This window comes from Mizuhopecten yessoensis, unplaced genomic scaffold (assembly GCF_002113885.1).
Source record: "Mizuhopecten yessoensis strain PY_sf001 unplaced genomic scaffold, ASM211388v2 scaffold7201, whole genome shotgun sequence".
Lineage (NCBI taxonomy): Eukaryota > Metazoa > Mollusca > Bivalvia > Pectinida > Pectinidae > Mizuhopecten > Mizuhopecten yessoensis.
Genome location: NW_018406931.1, coordinates 684,793 through 704,091, shown reverse-complemented (window position 1 = coordinate 704,091; position 19,299 = coordinate 684,793). Strand labels below are relative to the sequence as shown.

Genomic DNA, 19,299 nt, shown 5'->3' with positions numbered 1-19,299 from the left:
TGTGCCAACAAGATTTATTTCATTTTGCATTCTGCTTCTGACCGTGTAAATAGTTGCTGTATTTACGGTAGAATAATGGTCTTATTGTCACCATTGTGGGTAGATGTCTAGGTTGCACATTCCTAATGCTAAACTACTGGAATATATTTTTCTATAAATTTGGATCCGGATGCAGTTACGCCAATGAACTATCTAGGCCGTAACTGAGAACCCGAATGCCATCAAAACTTCCTGGTGCTGTGGTTTTCCATACGGATGGTAATTTGAGGTCTAGTAAAGATATTTTGATATAAAAAAGATTTTGTCATACTCTATTTCACATTGCTCAATATTTAATGGTGTGTTTACCCTGTGATATGATTGACGAAATAGTTTTCATTCTATTTACAAGACATTCGTTAGTTTCGCTCAATTTTTGAAGAGATCATATAAGTACTGATTCTGCGTGTCAATGGTCTGACACTGTCTTATTTATTTTGCTTGTATCTCTCATGCATATTGCGGAATCGTAAATAAGAAGTAGCATAATATGTGTAAATTAATCATATTTCATTAGGGTAACTTTTTCATATGTAAGGTTGAAATAATCGATAGTAAATTTCTACACAGACATATTGAAAACCATTTTGTTGAAATACTTATTCGTATGATTACAAAGTAACTTTTTCAAATAAGTAATACTACATTTTGTAGATGGTACCAACTGACATGACGCGTGATGTGGTTAAGTCTTAGCTTATCTGCCTACATTAATATACCAAATGAAGATTTCATTCATTTACAGTAGAAACGATTTATCTTCATGATACATTTTCCATTTCAAGCAGGACCGTCTGAACTTCTTTCCATATCGTAAACTGCCTTCTGTAATCAAATGCATTTACTTTTGTTTGTCTAGTGTACGTACTATCTACTTCCGCAAGTTAGCTTGTAAATTTTAGCAATCATTGCTGAAGGCATGAGCGATAGAAATATAATTGAAAGTGTACGAAGGACAGAAAAACGATGGAGATAAAATTGAAGTCTTTATTAAATATTTTATATAACATTTTAACCTAAATATATGTAGGAGTCGTGTTTCTTTTGCGTCAGCTGACCAGTATTGCGAAAGAAAACAAATGACTTTTCATGTCGTAATTTACTAAAGACGTAACATCTGAATAATACCAAGACTGCTATGTCGCGTTATTACAAGTTAACACTGATAATAACGACATAGCTACGTCATCAAACTTTATTTCAGTGGCACTAGTTTTCTTCCGCATTCAAGTATGTAACATGCAGAACATGTATTTGGACAGCGTTATATGAATAAGCAATTTTAATGTAACTTGAATAACGTATTATATACACGGGCCTGTTCGTTTATGCGAAACAAAAGGGTAAACGTAACATTTTCGAGTATAATTCCTGGCGGACCTGCAAAACTGTATGCAGACGTTGCAAGGCTTTGACAATGCTCGCCTGGAAACAGTTTCAGAATACTAGGCCCGACCTTATTTCATAAACGAACGAATCTGGTCCAACCGTTTGGATCGCGATAAACAAAAACTACCCTAGTGTTCGACCATAGGCATATAATGACTGATATAAGATTGTAGTACAGGAATACTTGGCATTCGGTTGACATAGGTGGGATTTAAATGAGTCTAGGTTATGAGTCTCTTCTCTTTCTCTAGCATCACCGACGAGTCCTACAAAGACAAAACAGTGTAATGTATTTTTGGCATACAGTATTCATAAAATTACCCAATCTTAAAGGTGCAATCATATCTGTGTGTGTTACGTTCATCTGATATAATGATACATCAATGGCGCTAGATAGCAAAGTGGGTCTCCGTGTTGATTTACAACGTGAAATCAGGAAGGCATTTTAAAGAAACTCCGTAATAACAAATACACTTTAATGAATATGAAAATTATCTTATTATTTCAAAAAACGGTTTGATGCTATATGTATGTAACATTGTTAACATAACGTATTTTTTAACGTTATTGGATTTTGGCTTCTCAATCAACAAAAAGGAACAAAAATGAATTATCTGTTACTTAGATTTTCCATGGTAGCCGTTTGGTATCTTTCGAACATTTCAAGACCTGATATTAATACAATCAAAAGCACTCTTTTCAATAAATTTCATAACAGAATATTCTAGTAATAGATATTATTTTCAGTTAAATTAGTTGTTAATTTAACAAAGCGGCTTTCTAGAAATTATTACACTTTTTAGGAATCGGAAATAGTATGTTAATCTAACATAAGCAGAAACCTGTCTTTAGGATTTTGTTTTAAATCTTAACCAGAGTAAAATACAAGGCTTTGTAACTGGTATTCAATTGTAATCGTAATGCCATTACAATTATTCATCACCGACATCCTTGTATTTAGGACAACCTTTCTACATTTGATCAATCTAAATATATTTGAACTCCGGCATCCCTGTATCCATGACAACCATACACGCTCTGATCTGGCATCCTATTATCAATTTCAATCATAACATAGTTGACCTCACGCAGCTTTGTTTCCTTGTTAATCTTACAAACCTTGAATCCATGACAACTTTCCATGCTTTGATATGGTATCCTTTTTATCACTAGCAATCGTATAGGCTTTTATCTGCCATCCAATAAACTTACAACATCGTTGTATCAATTAAAAACTTACCAGCTTTAATTTTGTATCCCTGTATTCATAAGAACCTTACATTCTTTGATCTGGCATTCTTGTATCCATGGCAACCTTACCAGCTTTGATCTGGCATTCCTGTGTCCATGGCAACCTTACATGCTCTGATCTGACATTCTTTATCCATGATAACACCACAAGCTTTGATCTGACTTTTTTTATCCATGACAACCTTACCTGCTTTGATCTGGCATTCTTTACCCATGACAACCTTACATGCTTTGACTTTACATTCTTTACCCATGACAACCTTACATGCTTTGATTTGGCATCCGTGAATTCTGACAAACTTACGCGCTTTTATCTGTCATCTTTGTATTCATGGAAACTTTACAAGATTTAATCTGTCATCTTTGTATCCATGACAACTCTTTCATCTGGCATTCTGGTATTTCTGACGACCTCACAAGCCATGGCAATCTTACAAGCATTGACCTTGGTCATCATTTCGATGTCTATAACACAATATAACTACATTAGAAGGATATGGATCATGCTTTAATAAAGATATCAGATAAGTTAAATATATCATAACAAATACTAGATTTGATGCATGCATTGTGAAGTCTTATTCTCTTTTATCCCCCAAAATAAATATATTTCCAACAAATATTAATACTCATTAACAAAATATAAATATGTAAACATATTTATCAATTATCTAACAATCTTATTAATGATCTGGACACCCTTACTATATTTACTCTATGGTAAACTGGTATCCATGCTTTACAACGCATTATTGGTTCTATCACAATTCGATTGGCAGAAAATGAGTACAAAATGTCACACCAATCACAGACCAATGCTCTTGATTTGTATTTCATAAGAACCCTACAATCCAAAAAGAAAAACTGGTCACAGCCATAAGATAATCATTTGTTCTAAGTTAAGTTAACATTTGCCTGAATACTGGAGAAGAATTAGGAAAAGTTTCTTTACTTACTTTCTTTAGTGAGCTTCGCGCTCTTTTCCCCCAGGGGAGCCTCTCTCTTCATTTTTTTCACAACACAAAACCTCTTTTGCCCAGGACTTCCTCATCAGTTCTTAAGTAATATGATATAAAAAAAAATATAAAATGCAATTTTGTTTACTTTTTTCCCCATCTAATCCTCTGTTCCCAGACGGAACACAATTTTTTTACTATTTCCCCATCTAGTCCTCTGTCCCCTGAAGGAACACACCTTTTTCTACTATTTTCCCATCTTATCCTCTGTCCCTTGAAGGAACATACCTTTTCTACTATTTTCCCATCTTATATTCTGTCCCCTGAAGGAACACACTTTTTACTTATGCTCCATGCTAAATTGGGTTTCAATTCTTTTAATCGGACAAAAGACAATTACTGTTTATACTGATACATTTCTTTAAGATGACAATTGATCGGCTGTTTAAACTGATATTTTAAATGATTATTATGAACTGCTGTTTAAATTATAGATGAGAATACTGTAAATTTAAAAGGATTACTAAGATGACAATAGTTAATCTGTTTAAACTGATAGTTTGAATGATATTGTAAAACTGTTCTAATGATATTTGCGATGAAAATTGTTAACAAGAGGCACAAAAAGGCCTGTATCGCTCACCTGAATAAATATTATCCTGTAATACAAATATTTCACTCGGAAACTTAGTCGGCTCCATCTGTTGAAACTACCAGCAAAATATTATTATCTAATTCTATACTTTTTTGGGTTCTTGTTAGGAAGTTGTTTGACATATTTGACCCCTGTGACTTTATAAGGAGATCCAGATTATTTGAATTTTCATACTTTGTCAACGCAATCCCGGAAAACTACCAGTCAAATATGAAGATTCTATACCTTTCAGTTCTTCAGAATAAGTCGTTTGAAGAGTTTAACACATTTGACCCCTGTGACCTTGAAAGGAGGTCTAGGTTATTTTCATTCTCAAACTTTGTTGGGCCCTATCCCAGGAAACAACCAACCAAATATGAAGGATTTATACCTTTTAGTTCTGAAGAGGGAGTTGTTTGAAGTGTTTGACACATTTGACCCCTGTGACCTTATATACACGATCCAAGATTGCAATCATCTGAAACGACAAGGTGTGTCTGATGTCATTAAATTGCGATGCCTAATGTGATAAAAGTTTGCCCCTGCAGCAGAACAGCCTAATTGAAATATATTGATTATCTAGATAATGTTTTCTTAAATGCACTAAAATAGACACGAAAGATAATTTTACTTGCTCTTTTGTGTTGTCAAATAGATTAAGTCAGCATATATTGGAATATCAATTTTATATATATTACCCCAGATTCAAATCTGTCCTTGTTGATTATGTTACCAGCATTTTCTCACCCTCGTTAAATATTCTAAAAAAATACAAACACATCGTCGGCTATTCTTTAAACAGTACAGTGTAAAATTGTTGCATTGTGATAATATTCGTTGTTTGCACGGTCACAGAGAGGCAGCAAAAAATAGTGCATTGTAAACTTGTGCCTTCTATATCTATTTTTTGCGTTTCATTTTTATTCATCAACCAAGATTATTTGTACCAACTTTATTTATTTGAAAGTAATTGCAAAGAGTGTCAAATGTTTGAAAAGACCGGATTTTCCTTCCGCGTTTTGTTGGTTCTGAAGATGATGCCAACTTCTTCTTAAAAAGCTAGGCTTTCTTCCGTACGTACAGAATATAGGCGATCAAAAGTAGGATGATAATACCCATCACTGTGAACATAATCCAGAAAGTCTTCATTCCATAACCACTTTCTGGAATAAAAACCACTGTTGTAAGATAGTCACATTTTGTATATACTGAGAATAGCGTTGAAATGATATAGCAACATTAAAATTTCTAATAAGTGCAAAAAATAACAACTATGAAAAAATATAATATAAATATAAAACATGAGACTTGTTAAATTTATATATGAGAGTAACAATTTATCATACTATTTACTTACTATTTATCTTAGGTACGTAGTTAACTGAAATATCGAAAATTAAATACATACAGGAATACAACTAATATGACGTACTCTGATCCCGGACACCACTCTGATGCTGGTCAACATAGCCCTCACGAAAGTAAGAAGGATAGTCATGGCACACAGGAAATGATTTGGGAGGTTCTGGATGCATGCTGTATGAGCTATTGATGACCATTCTCATTCCGAAGATTCCGTGCACTTGGATGTGACAATGAAATAGCCATACACCTGGGTTATCAGCCTTGATCCTGATAACAGCGTAGCCACCGCTAGGTATAATCAGTGTATCCTTCCGCGGAGGATCGATAAGATTCAATCCAGGGACGTTATTTCCAAGCCAACTAGAATTTCTCCATGAAGCGTCGTTACATAAACTTGTTGTCATGTCCCCACTTCCGCGACAATCGATGTCATTGTTTTGAGATATGAACTTTGAGGTAGTCATATTATAAGTAGCATATCCCATTTTCAGCACGTAAAATGAATAACCATGGAGGTGAACTGGATGGGCGTCACCTGTTCCTACCCCCATATTCATCAGTACAAGTTGCACTACATCGTTATGGGTAGTGGGAAGTGAATGTGTACATTTGCATGTTTTTTCCTCCCCGCAGTCTACATTGTCACATATGGACGTTATCTCTAATGGCTGTGTTAGTGCAGACACTGTGGGATCCATAAACTCTCTTCCATTAACTGACGCAACTTCATCAGGAAGAGCAAAGTTTAAATAGTGTTCTTTGAATGTGTCCATAGATGTCGGTTTGGGCGCAGGGTCGTTGTTGACAGCTGACCGAAGATGATCAAAACGTAGACAGTCGGTATAATAGTCAGCAGGGAAGGTTGTGAAAGGACAGTTGACAACTAAACATCTCTCAACAGGAGTGCATATTTTCCTAGTCGTTAAAGGGTATTGAGACACATCTGCACCATTGTAGCGGAGCACAGCCTCAGATTTATGTGCACTTACTTCTAGGGTTTCAGCTCTTATCCAGTAGTTTCCAATGACTTGATTGGCATTGATGATAAAATCGTATCTTTCACCTGGGTTGATGATGAAAGATTCTACCTCTACTGGTTGGAAATCGTATCCGTCTGAAGCGACAAGAGTAATGGCATGATTGTCAATTGATATTCTAATGGGATATAGAGCTCCGACGTTGATAACCCTAAACCTGTAGTCCATTCCTTTTTCCACAGGGAAAACTGACAAAGGAGCACCATTATGTTGACCGGACTTGTTGTAGTAACGGCTTCTACCATTGATAAGAACGGAAGTTACATAGAATGGGTCAAAAAGACCCCCGTCTACAGATTGCCTCAGTGGTTCTGGTACACGATTCACAAAAGTTCCAAGCAGCAATTTCTGATGATCCATATCGGCTCCCCAGTTATGGTTCCAGTCTTGTACCGTCATAATCTGTTCCCTGATTGTTGATGTTCTCTCTCTAATGATGAATGCACCATTCATCCCTTTTGCTCGCTGATCACCGACATGGGAATGGTACCAGTACGTTCCTTTAGGTTCAGCAATGAAGTCATATGTGAACGTCTGTCCAGACAAGATTGGGCATTGTGTCACAAAAGGAACACCATCCATCCAAGGGCTTCGTCTTTGAGGAATACCGTGCCAGTGTACAGTCACAGTATCCGACGTCATTTTGTTGATGACGTGAACTTTAAGTCTTTGTCCCTCATACACTATAATTGGAGGGCCTGGGAGACTTTCGTTTGCTACAACAACCAGTCTGTTATCCTCCCAACCATCAGCAGTCATCACTTTATCCGCTGATATTTCTGTAGTTTGTGTTAGGTCGTCATATTTGTAGAGTTTACCATTGGCTGGGTAGACTTGTTGTTCGGTAGGGTGCATCATGGTTAGCCTATGCTGGATCACCAGCGTGGTCTCACACAACGTGGCGGACTTGTCACACTCATATTCAGAGCTGGGTAAGGCAAATGTCAATAGGACAGCAATGATGAAAATGATAAATCCCATCTATAGAAAAACAGAAATACATGAACATGTACATGTTTATTAAGGTGAAGTTACTTTGTTTGCCGGACAAAATATATAAGATTGACAATTATTAAAACGCATGTCTGACGCATCTAAACTGGACGATGGATCGATCGTTTAGAGACCAGCAAGAGAGTCACATTTACATGGAAGTAAACGAGCGATCGTTATACAATCGTCGAGAGAAACTATTATAGCATTGCATTATGCATTTATATAAAAGTAAATTATGTAAATCAAATTGATTCACCCGTACTAAATCCAAATTATAAAACTTCTTTTTAAAATAAACAAAATTATATTCCACCCTTTGATATTCGAATTCCATCCCTTTTGGATATGCCCAAATTAATATCAATACAGTCTAGGTTTCTTAAGTAATGGGTATAACTTCATGACTTTGCGTAAGGTAAATATATAGGTAAATTTAACTCTATTTAGCATATCGTAATTGTAGAGAAATACATAGAGACGATGTTGTCCTTGCCCGTACCCGCCTGGGCCCTTAATGCATTAAATCATCTTACGTGTATTTATTAAAACTCGAACTTTCAAAAGATGGTTACAGTAAAACAGCTATATATTATCAAATTTCAGTCATCTGTCTGACACATAGCATGTGAACGGCAAATATCTGTCCTCTCTCAAGACAAAACATTGCAAGCTGATTTTATGTAGAACCGGGTTGTACTTTAAAACGCCTCGTTGATATTCGTTTATCGGAGAGTCAAGGTCAAAGACGTACATTGTAGCGCGTTTTGTAGTAGCGGATGTATCTGCTTGCCAATTTGTTACTGGTAGGAACAGAGCTATCATGTTTCAAAATTCCTTAATCTCTCATTCGGAAAGGTATTTTTATTCCCAATTAACTTGCAAAACGAAATTCAAGTCTATTATTTGTTAAGTGTTACATTGTCTGTTTCAGGTTTCCTTCTCTATCCAGCATTCTGAACATACCTTATACTATCACATGATCACTTGTAAGTAAGTTGTCATCCCTATCAGCAAGTCTTAACACATCCTATGTTATTACATGCTGTCTCTCATGCCACAGTCCATATCTTTTTGCCTAGACATTTCCTCGTCTATCATATAACCTGTGACAGTTTGCTATCCCTATCTACCACCATAAACATGTCCTTGTCCTATCACAGTGGTCTGTAATGTGTTACTGTCCCTATCCATATGCCTTAATATGGCTTAATCTTTCACATGGTCTGTGACAGGTTGCCGTCCCAATCCACGAGCCTAGACATATCCTAGTTTATCACAATGGTCTTTATTGTGTTATTGTCCCTATTCATATGCCTTTATATGGTTTAGTATTTCACATGGCATGTAGCACGTTGTCGTCCCTATCCTTAACACGTCTCACTATTGTGTTACATGTTACCGTTCCTATCCACCAGCCTAGATCATGCACTAGTCTATCACATGGTCTGTGTCAGGTTATTGTCCCTATCCGCCAGCCGAGACATGTACAAGTCTATAACATGGTTTATGACAGGTTATTGTCCCTATCCACCAGCCTAGACATGTTCAAGTCTATAACATGGTATATGACAGGTTAGTGTCCCTATCCACCAGCCTAGACCTGTACAAGTCTATCACGTGGTCTGTGTCAGGTTATTGTCCCTACCCACCAGCCTAGACATGTACAAGTCTATAACATGGTATATGACAGGTTATTGTCCCTATCCACCAGCCTAGACATGTACAAGTCTATCACATGGTCTGTGTCAGGTTATTGTCCCTATCCACCAGCCTAGACATGTACAGGTCTATAACATGGTATATGACAGGTTATTGTCCCTATCCACCAGCCTAGACATGTACAAGTCTATAACATGGTATATGACAGGTTATTGTGACCTTGAATGTAAGCTGATGTTAGCACAGCGTGCTTCAGGCACAATATTGTTAAGCTCATTTACTTCCTACGGTTCAAGAATGTAGGTCAATGTTTCACTTCATTAAGCAAACAACAAAAACGAATTGTGACTCAATTGTTTACATATTTGACCTACATAGCATTCAGCTTTGATTCCAGCATGTTACAAGTAAATTATTTGAATATCTACTTGATGAAACTAAAGGGGAAACGTGTATTCCAAATGGAAATACTGCATAAAAATCGCAATAAATCTGTCATAAAGAATAGATTAGTGACCTTGATGTTTGTAGTTTTGCCAACTTTAAACAAATATCGATCACTGTCGCACATTTTAGTTGTGGTGAACACGAATAATGAATCCTTGCGTCCTTGAAACGTGATACCCTGAAGAAAATTTATATTATCCATAACATTGTTCTTAACTTATAAAGTTGAAGTTGAAGCTCAGTTTTAATGTTCCCCAGTAAAGCTTCTATTACAATGCTCTAATCTTTCGTATTGGAAAGTTTCTCCTTGTTATGTTTCCATGATATAAACCAATACTAAATAAACACTTTAACTTTAATATCGGTTGTCATTCCCATGTAATGTTCCCCTAAGGTAATTCCTTTAACAATATTTTCAAATTTTATATTGTAAGTCGTTTATCTGTCATGCGCGTCCAAAATACAACATATAATAATGCTCTTAACCTTTATAACGTAAGGCATTCCCTTTCCTAGATAATTCATATTATTCAAACTTTTATATATATGAAAACTCTGTCTTGTAATCTTCCCTAAGTTAAAATCTATAAAAAATATTATAACCCGTATATTCGAAGGCATTCACTTGCCCTGTCACCAAAGTAAAACCTTATACGATATCGTTATTTTCATATAGCTGAAATTGCTGTCTTTTTAATGTCCCATGAGTTGAATTATATTAAAATTATCAAACGTTTGATGTCGGTTTGCATTCTCTTGCAAGGTTTTCATAAGTTAAAACCTACAACATCACTCTTACTATTTACATCGAAAAACATATTTTTATTGTTCCCCTCAATTGAATCACGTAATTGATGTATCATATTACTGACTCATAATGGATATGGGGTCATCAAAGACAAAGCTAATATTTTCACTAGTGTTCTCATTTGACAAGCGTTTGATAAAAAGTGATATAGAGAATCTACATATCAACCACCATAGATCACACTCGATTTAACTTCAAATTATTTATAAATCATTTCAAAAAAGGCAGTACTTATATATTTAAACATATTTGTACAGTATAAGATATAAAATAAACATCAAACTCTCTAAACCTAGATTGTATTTACATGAACTGTCATCTTTTTAGAGTTTATACTCATATCAAATATCCTTTGAAATATGTTACCTTGAAAGATTTTGTTAATTAAGCATTTTCTTTAAAGTCTTGTTTGCAGTCATTTTGGGACAAGTTGGTATATGTTTGACAAGCCGTTTGCAAGGTTAGGCCTGTTGCACGATTTTCTTTGGAAGACAAACCATTTGTTTACCTAAGTTATTTGTTGTTTAACTATCACTTGGTTGTCATTAGTTGCGTGTTTGCTGCACGACAAATTGTTAAATGATATTGTATTACAGCAAAACATGTGTAGTTTTTTTTTTTGAAATGTGGAACGTCTAATGTTTAATGCATAAAACCAATTCAAAATGTCGATAGCTAGTTCGTTCATATAATACACTGTACAGTTTTAAAATGAAATATGCAGAGTTTGAGTACAGGTACCAGTAACGTACAGTTGTCAAAAGATACTATAGAGCTCATGGATAACACAAAATATACCACAACATTAACGGACGAGAACAATCTATACAACAGCCATAACGGATCAGGACAAAATAGTCACAGAAGCAAAAGAAAAGGACAAAATATATCGTAACATTAACAGACAAAATATACCACACCATCAACAGATAAGCACAAAATATGCCACAGCATCAACTGACAAGGATAAAATAAACCACAACATTAACATACAAGTACAAAACACACCACAGCATCAACAGACAAGGACAAAATACACCACGGCATTGACAGACAAGGACAAAATATACCACAGCATCAACAGACAAGGACAAAATTCACCACAGCATCAACAGACAAGTACAAAACACACCACAGCATCAACAGACAAGGACAAAATACACCACAGCATCAACAGACAAGCACAAAATAAACCACAGCATTGACAGACAAGAACAAAATAAATCACAACATTGACATACAAGGACAAAATAAACCACAGCATTGACAGACAAGGATAAAATATACCACAGCATCAACAGACAAGGACAAAATGCACCACAGGATCAACAGACAAGCACAAAATAAGCCACAGCATTGACAGACAATAACAAAATAAATCACAACATTGACAAACAAGGACAAAATAAACCGCAGCATTGACAGACAAGCATAAAATATACCACAGCATCAACAGACAAGTACAAAACACACCACAGCATCAACAGAGAAGGACAAAATATACCACAGCATCAACAGAGAAGGACAAAATATACCACAGTATCAACAGACAAGGACAAAATACACCACAGCATCAACAGACAAGGACAAAATATACCGCAGCATCAACAGACAAGGACAAAATAAACCACAGCATTGACAGACAAGAACAAAATAAATCACAACATTGACAGACAAGGACAAAATAAACCACAGTATTGACAGACAAAAGGACAAAATATACCACAGTATCAACAGAAGGACAAAATGCACCACAGTATCAACAGACAAGGACAAAATACACCACAGCATCAACAGACAAGGACACAATAAACCACAGCATCAACAGACAAGGACAAAATAAACCACCGCATAGACAGACAAGAACAAAATAAATCACAGCATTGACAGACAAGGACAAAATAAACCACAGCTTTGACACACAAGGACAAAATATACCACTGCATTAACAGACAAGGACAAAATACACCACAGTATCAACAGACAAGGACAAAATACACCACAGCATCAACAGACAAGGACACAATAAACCACAGCATCAACAGACAAGGACAAAATAAACCACAGCATTGACAGACAAGAACAAAATAAATCACAGCATTGACAGACAAGGACAAAATAAACCACAGCTTTGACACACAAGGACAAAATATACCACTGCATTAACAGACCAGAACAAACTATAACACAGCATCAACAGACAAGGACAAAATAACCACAGCATCAACATACAAAGACAAAATATACCACGGCATCAAAAGACAAGGACAATCTTAACACAGTATCAACAGACAAGGACAAAATATACCGCAGCATCAACAGACAAGGACAAATACACCACAGCATCAACAGACAAGGACAAAATACACCACAGCATCAACAGACAAGGACAAAATAAACCACAGCATTGACAGACAAGAACAAAATAAATCACAGCATTGACAGACAAGGACAAAATAAACCACAGCTTTGACACACAAGGACAAAATATACCACTGCATTAACAGACCAGAACAAACTATAACACAGCATCAACAGACAAGGACAAAATAACCACAGCATCAACATACAAAGACAAAATATACCACGGCATCAAAAGACAAGGACAATCTTAACACAGTATCAACAGACAAGGACAAAATATACCGCAGCATCAACAGACAAGGACAAATACACCACAGCATCAACAGACAAGGACAAAATACACCACAGCATCAACAGACAAGGACAAAATAAACCGCAGCATCAACAGACAAGGACAAATACCCCTCAGCATCAACAGACAAGGACAAAATAAACCACAGCTTTGACACACAAGGACAAAATATACCACTGCATTAACAGACCAGAACAAACTATAACACAGCATCAACACACAAACACAAAATATACCACAGCATCAAAAGACAAGGACAATCTTAACAGAGTATCAACAGACAAGGACAAAATATCCCGCAGCATCAACAGACAAGGACAAATACCCCTCAGCATCAACAGACAAGGACAAAATTAACCACAGCATCAAAAGAGAAGGACAATCTTAACACAGTATCAACAGACAAGGACAAACTATAGCACGGTATCAACAGACAAGGACAACTATAGCACAATATCAACAGACAAGGACAAACTATAACACAGCATCAACAGATAGGACCAACTATAAAACAGCATCAACAGACGAGGACAAACTATAACACAGTATCAACAGACAAGGACAATCTGTAACACAGCATTTACAGATAGGACAAACTATAGCACAGCATCAACAGATAGGACAAACTATAAAACAGCATCAACAGACGAGGACAAACTGTAACACAGCATCAATAGAGAAGGACAAAATAACCACAGCAAAAACACACAAAGACAAAATATACCCTAGTATAAACAGAAAGGGACAAAATATATCAAAACATTAACAGACGAGGTATACCACAGCATCAACAGACAAGGGTAAGGTATACCACCACATCAACAGAAAAGGACAAAAAAACAAAAGATTAACAGACAAGGACAAAGTATACCTAAGCATTAACAGAAAAGTACATAATAATCCACAGCACCAACAGACAAGGACAATATATACCACAGCTTTGACACACAAGGACAAAATATACCACTGCATTAACAGACCAGAACAAACTTTAACACAGCATCAACACACAAACACAAAATATACCACAGCATCAAAAGACAAGGACAATCTTAACACAGTATCAACAGACAAGGACAAACTATAGCATAGTATCAACAGACAATGACAAAATACACCACAGCATCAACAGACAAGGACAAAATTAACCACAGCATCAAAAGACAAGGACAATCTTAACACAGTATCAACAGACAAGGACAAACTATAGCACAGTATCAACAGACAAGGACGACTATAGCACAGTATCAACAGACAAGGACAAACTATAACACAGCATCAACAGATAGGACCAACTATAAAACAGCATCAACAGACGAGGACAAACTATAACACAGTATCAACAGACAAGGACAATCTGTAACACAGCATTTACAGATAGGACAAACTATAGCACAGTATCAACAGATAGGACAAACTATAAAACAGCATCAATAGAGAAGGACAAAATAACCACAGCAAAAACACACAAAGACAAAATATACCCTAGTATAAACAGAAAGGGACAAAATATATCAAAACATTAACAGACGAGGTATACCACAGCATCAACAGAAAAGGACAAAAAAACAAAAGATTAACAGACAAGGACAAAGTATACCTAAGCATTAACAGAAAAGTACATAATAATCCACAGCACCAACAGACAAGGACAATATATACCACAGCATCAACAAACAACGACAGTGTCCACATTTGAGGGAGTATCTTGAAGCTTTCTTTGGAGAGTCTTCTTACTAAGCAATTCATAATCTGGACTCAATTTCACACGGTGCTATACAATCAAAAGGCATCCAATGATACATCGCAGAAATGAATTAGACGATTGGAGAGACAAACAATTATGTTATCATAAAGCAGTATAATTGCGTTTTGATATCCTTTAAATCATATCCCGACAGGCTATCAATAGACTACTAACGTAATGTATGGCACTGGACAGGAGTACTTTGAGATAAAGGTATTTAAGGTTTTACCCTGCGCCGACAGATACAGTCATTATATACCTCCATAACCTCTATTTTTTCGTTATTCGAATATATCCCATTGATAGCATTATACATGTATACTCTTTACAGTTTTAATGCAAAGAATTGAAACACATATTTTTTTTCTCTAAAATATCTACATATGCCACCAAGAGGCGTTGAATTGTCGTTGTATAGAAAAACAAGAGACCAAGATGGCCTGTATCGCTCACCTGAAAATTTAAGCAGTCATAGCAAAATATTCTCATTAAATATTATATGGTACTTCAAATGTTTCCCTCGCAAACTTTGTCGGCTTTGTTGAAACTACCAGGCAAATATTATTATAAGATTCTATGCATTTGTCTTCTTCTTTAGAAGTTGCTTGACATATTTTTCCCTGTGACCTTGTGAGTAGGTCAATGTCGTTTTCCTTCTTAAATTGGTTAGCTCTATTCCAAAAAGCTACCAACCAAATCTTATGAATTCATTCCTTTTAGTTCTTACGAACAAATCCTTTAAAATGTTGTTGACCTCTGTGACCTCTAAAGTAGGTTGATCGCTGTGACCCTGAAAGTAGGTCAAGGTTATTTTCATTCTCAAACTTTGTAGGGCTGTATCCCATTAAGCACCAGCCAAGTATGAAGATTATATACCTTTTACTTCTTCAGAAGAAGTCGTTTGAACCGTTTGACATTTTTGAACGCTATGACCTTGAAAGTAAGTCAAGATCATTTTCATTTGTTTGGCTCAATCCCAGGAAGCAACCAGCCAATTTTAAGGTTTTATACCTATCAGTTCTTCAGAAGAAGTCGTTTTAAGTATTAGACATATCTGACTCCCGTGACCTTGAAAGTATATCAAGGTCACTTTCATTCTCAAACCTTGTCGGGCTCTATCCAAGGAAACCACTAGCCAAATATAAAGATTCTATACCTTTCAGTTCTTCAGAAGAAGTCGTTTGAAGTGTTTGACACATATCATCCTCTGACATTAAAAGTAGGTCAAGGTCATTTTCATTCCCAATCTTTGTTGGGTTCTTACCAAGGAAGCTACCAGCCAAATATTTTGGTTCTGTACCTTTCAGTTCTTCAGAAGAAGTCGTTTTAAGCATTAGACATAGCTGACTCCCGTGACCTTGAAAATAAGTCAAGGTCACTTTCATTGGCAAAATTTGTCGGGATCTATCCCAGGAAGCCATAAATCAAATATAAAGATTCTATAACGTTCAGTTCTTCAGAAGAAGTCGTTTGAAGTGTTCGACACATTTGACCCCTGTGACCCTGAAAGAAATTCAAGGTCATTTTCGTTTTTAAACTTTGTCGGGCTCCTACCAACAAAGTTTTTAGCCAAATATCATTACTCTAGGTGTGTCCGTTCTTCAGGAGACGTTGTTTAAAGGAAAAGTTCACGGACGAGGACGGACGACGGACGCTGCACCATGACAAAAGCTCACTTGCCCTCCTGGCAGGTGAGCTAAAAACTTGACAAAAATAGTCTTATCCATGTAAATTGGTTCATTCATTGGATATAAACAATTTTGCATACAATTACACCATTCAGTTTTTTTCTTTCAAAGGCTAAATTTGACATACGGTGGCAGTTTTAAGAGTAAAATGCTTTTGTCGTATTGATTAAGAAAATAAAACAAAAATAATGGACAAACATGAGAATCGACTCATTTAATAATTTTAACGAGAGTTTTTTTCACCTGACGTAAATTTTGATAGGATTCAAAAACGTTGCACCTAGCATAAAACATTTAAACATTCAAATCACATACATGACTCATTGTACTTCAAAATACGAAATGTATGTGGTACTTTTAAAAACGTTCTGGCTATTTATTGAATCTTAAATGATACGATATAGCAAATTTTCAAATATTCTTGATTAAGTAAATATTGCTTTAAATTAATTAGGATAGTGTAAAAAAAAGTAAACCTACCTTCCGTAGTAGTCAGTACAGCTCGGTACTGTCGCTTACCACTAAGATTTCTCTTACGAAATAATCCAATGCATATGTGCTGAATGTGAAACGAAGCGTGGGTCACATGTGTACTGCAAGTGGCTTGTGGGAGTGTAAGTTACAGTCCGTCCATTCCTAGCAAACATGTTAAGGGTGCATGGCAGATCTGTTGAAGAGCTAGTTAGCGGCAAAATAACTGATTGACAGTATCAGAAATTGTTTAAGTTTCATCCTCATTCAATTATATTATCAACGGTTTTCACTTGACGGACTTAATTAATTCATAATCATATCCAGACGTATCTTTTTACCTACCCTACACTGCAGATAATTTACATGTACCTATGTGAGTGAGTACTAATCATAACCAGGTAAGATTCTCAATAGCCCAGTCTGAGTGTATCCTTCATAATGGATACAAGTGTTTTTGGATTACTATCCAGGTCCAGTGTCAGGGAAGGTAAGGAGTGTCTGTTCAAAATACGGGAAACAATGTTGAATTTCTGACTACATTTTCAGTTTAATTTTCAAGATGTGGCAAAGGTACAGGATACTGAAACCATTTTCATACATACAATGTAAGGGTTTATCAATCCCTAAGGTATTCCAGTTCTTTCAATGAATGGTATATTTGAATGTGCAATTTTATATAAAGGAACAGCTCCTTAAGATTATAAACTTTTCCGGGAAATGCTTATCCTCTCACGTGATAAGGAAATCTGTTTGTGTTTTTCAATCATGAAATAACCATTTTAAACTTTCATTTTTTCCCCTTATTTGAAATGTGTCAACTAAGTTTATCCTCTACTGTATTGACTTCATCGTTACTCACTGATTGATTATCTCCCCTTTCTTACAGCATTTGTGGCCACAGTCCACTGGGCACACCCCCTTTCATGGTCATGTAATCATGATTGGCCTTGAAAGGGGATTATGTGTGGAGTGGACTGTGGTAGCAAGTGATTTATTGCCCACACTTTTCCATTGTGAGAGGTGGGAAGTATGCAGTAAGAGCATTTATTCCCCCACAACCACTATGGATTTACTCACTCCAGACTCATCGATCAAACCTGCTAGACACTCGGTTTTCAAATACTACATATCAAGTGAGTCTCCTTATGAAAAATAACGGTGGATTTGGCTGATATATATTCATAAAAATAAATAATTTTAAGATAATTATCGGGATTTCTACCCGTCTGACCAACGTTTTGTTCAAGGATTTCTCCTTTCTAGCGCATGCGCATAGCACACCATTTCATTGTAAACAAAATGACTGGCCGTGAGAAGGTAAGGAGAGTGAAATCGTTACCGCGTCATCTACGAAGCGAAAAGTTGCCAAATGGTCCAAAGATAACCCAAGGATTACATTACAGAAGCATTATTAAAACATGTGGCTCTGAAGAATAAAATGATTAAAAATATCAAATCCACCGAAACATGTCAGTATTTGCATATACCAGACTTCAACGCTGCTGCTAACATTGTCATAAAGTCATTCCACAGCAGTGATGACTTCCTTTGATATTAACATGATATGTCAGATTTGTTGTGCATAGTCATTATCTCAAATGTTAAATAACTAACCCTGTCAGTGCAATGTGGATGTTGTGTACAGCTATGGGTGTTAGGTATGCATGGGGACCGGAGAAAATTACTTCCATTAGCTTGGATGAATCATTTTCATCAGACACAAAGGATTTATTTTTTGCATTCTTTTGTGACTCACTAACACGAAACTTCCTTTGTTACCATGTTACATATATCTATGGAATTTAATTATTCTGGTACAAAAAACATTTTATTTCTTTAGAAAGTTGTGATATATATACATAAACCTATGGATGTATGTATAATATATGAGTGCTAGGGTTGGGGTGCCAAAGGTTAAACCCCCAGCAACAAACAAGTGTTTTCCTCGTGCAAGATAGCTTTCATTTCAGGGGGGGGGGGGGGGNGGGGGGGGGAGTCATTTGTTTACGTTATGAGCTACCGATAACTACGGCTTCTGTTTCGGACAAAAGAAACTGATTAAAGAAAAGTTGTCTGAACATTAAAAAGGGTCCATTAACAAGAATGCTTTAATATTTGTAAAGTATTGAAAACATATAATTATCAAGTATTAC

The 19,299-nt window shown here is 36.0% G+C and overlaps 1 protein-coding gene across 2 annotated transcripts; it reads right to left on the bottom strand.

Annotated features, from left to right (window-relative positions):
* Positions 1-949: 949 nt before the first annotated feature.
* LOC110453242 (laccase-5-like) lies at positions 950-17,300 on the bottom strand. 2 transcript variants are annotated; one of them, XR_002463272.1, is made up of 6 exons: positions 17,153-17,300; positions 5,702-7,652; positions 4,661-5,432; positions 3,636-3,735; positions 2,984-3,144; positions 950-1,694 (listed from the first exon to the last, which is right to left on the bottom strand). XR_002463272.1 is itself a non-coding variant. In XM_021502108.1 (3 exons), exons 2-3 carry the CDS (start codon positions 7,650-7,652, stop codon positions 5,329-5,331), a joined length of 2,055 nt encoding a protein of 684 aa, XP_021357783.1. In that variant the 5' UTR covers positions 17,153-17,300; the 3' UTR covers positions 4,588-5,328. The 2 variants fall into 2 exon arrangements, 1 of the variants encoding a protein (XP_021357783.1); XM_021502108.1 differs by lacking the exons at positions 950-1,694; positions 2,984-3,144; positions 3,636-3,735 and having other exon boundaries at positions 4,588-5,432.
* Positions 17,301-19,299: the final 1,999 nt, after the last annotated feature.

Coding starts and splice junctions, on each gene's coding strand:
- LOC110453242 (XM_021502108.1), bottom strand. CDS start 7,652: ATGGGATTTATCATTTTCATCATTGCTGTCCTATTGACATTTGCCTTA. Junction 5,433..5,701: donor GAGTGGTGTCCGGGATCAGA/GTACGTCATATT, acceptor TTTTTATTCCAG/AAAGTGGTTATGGAATGAAG.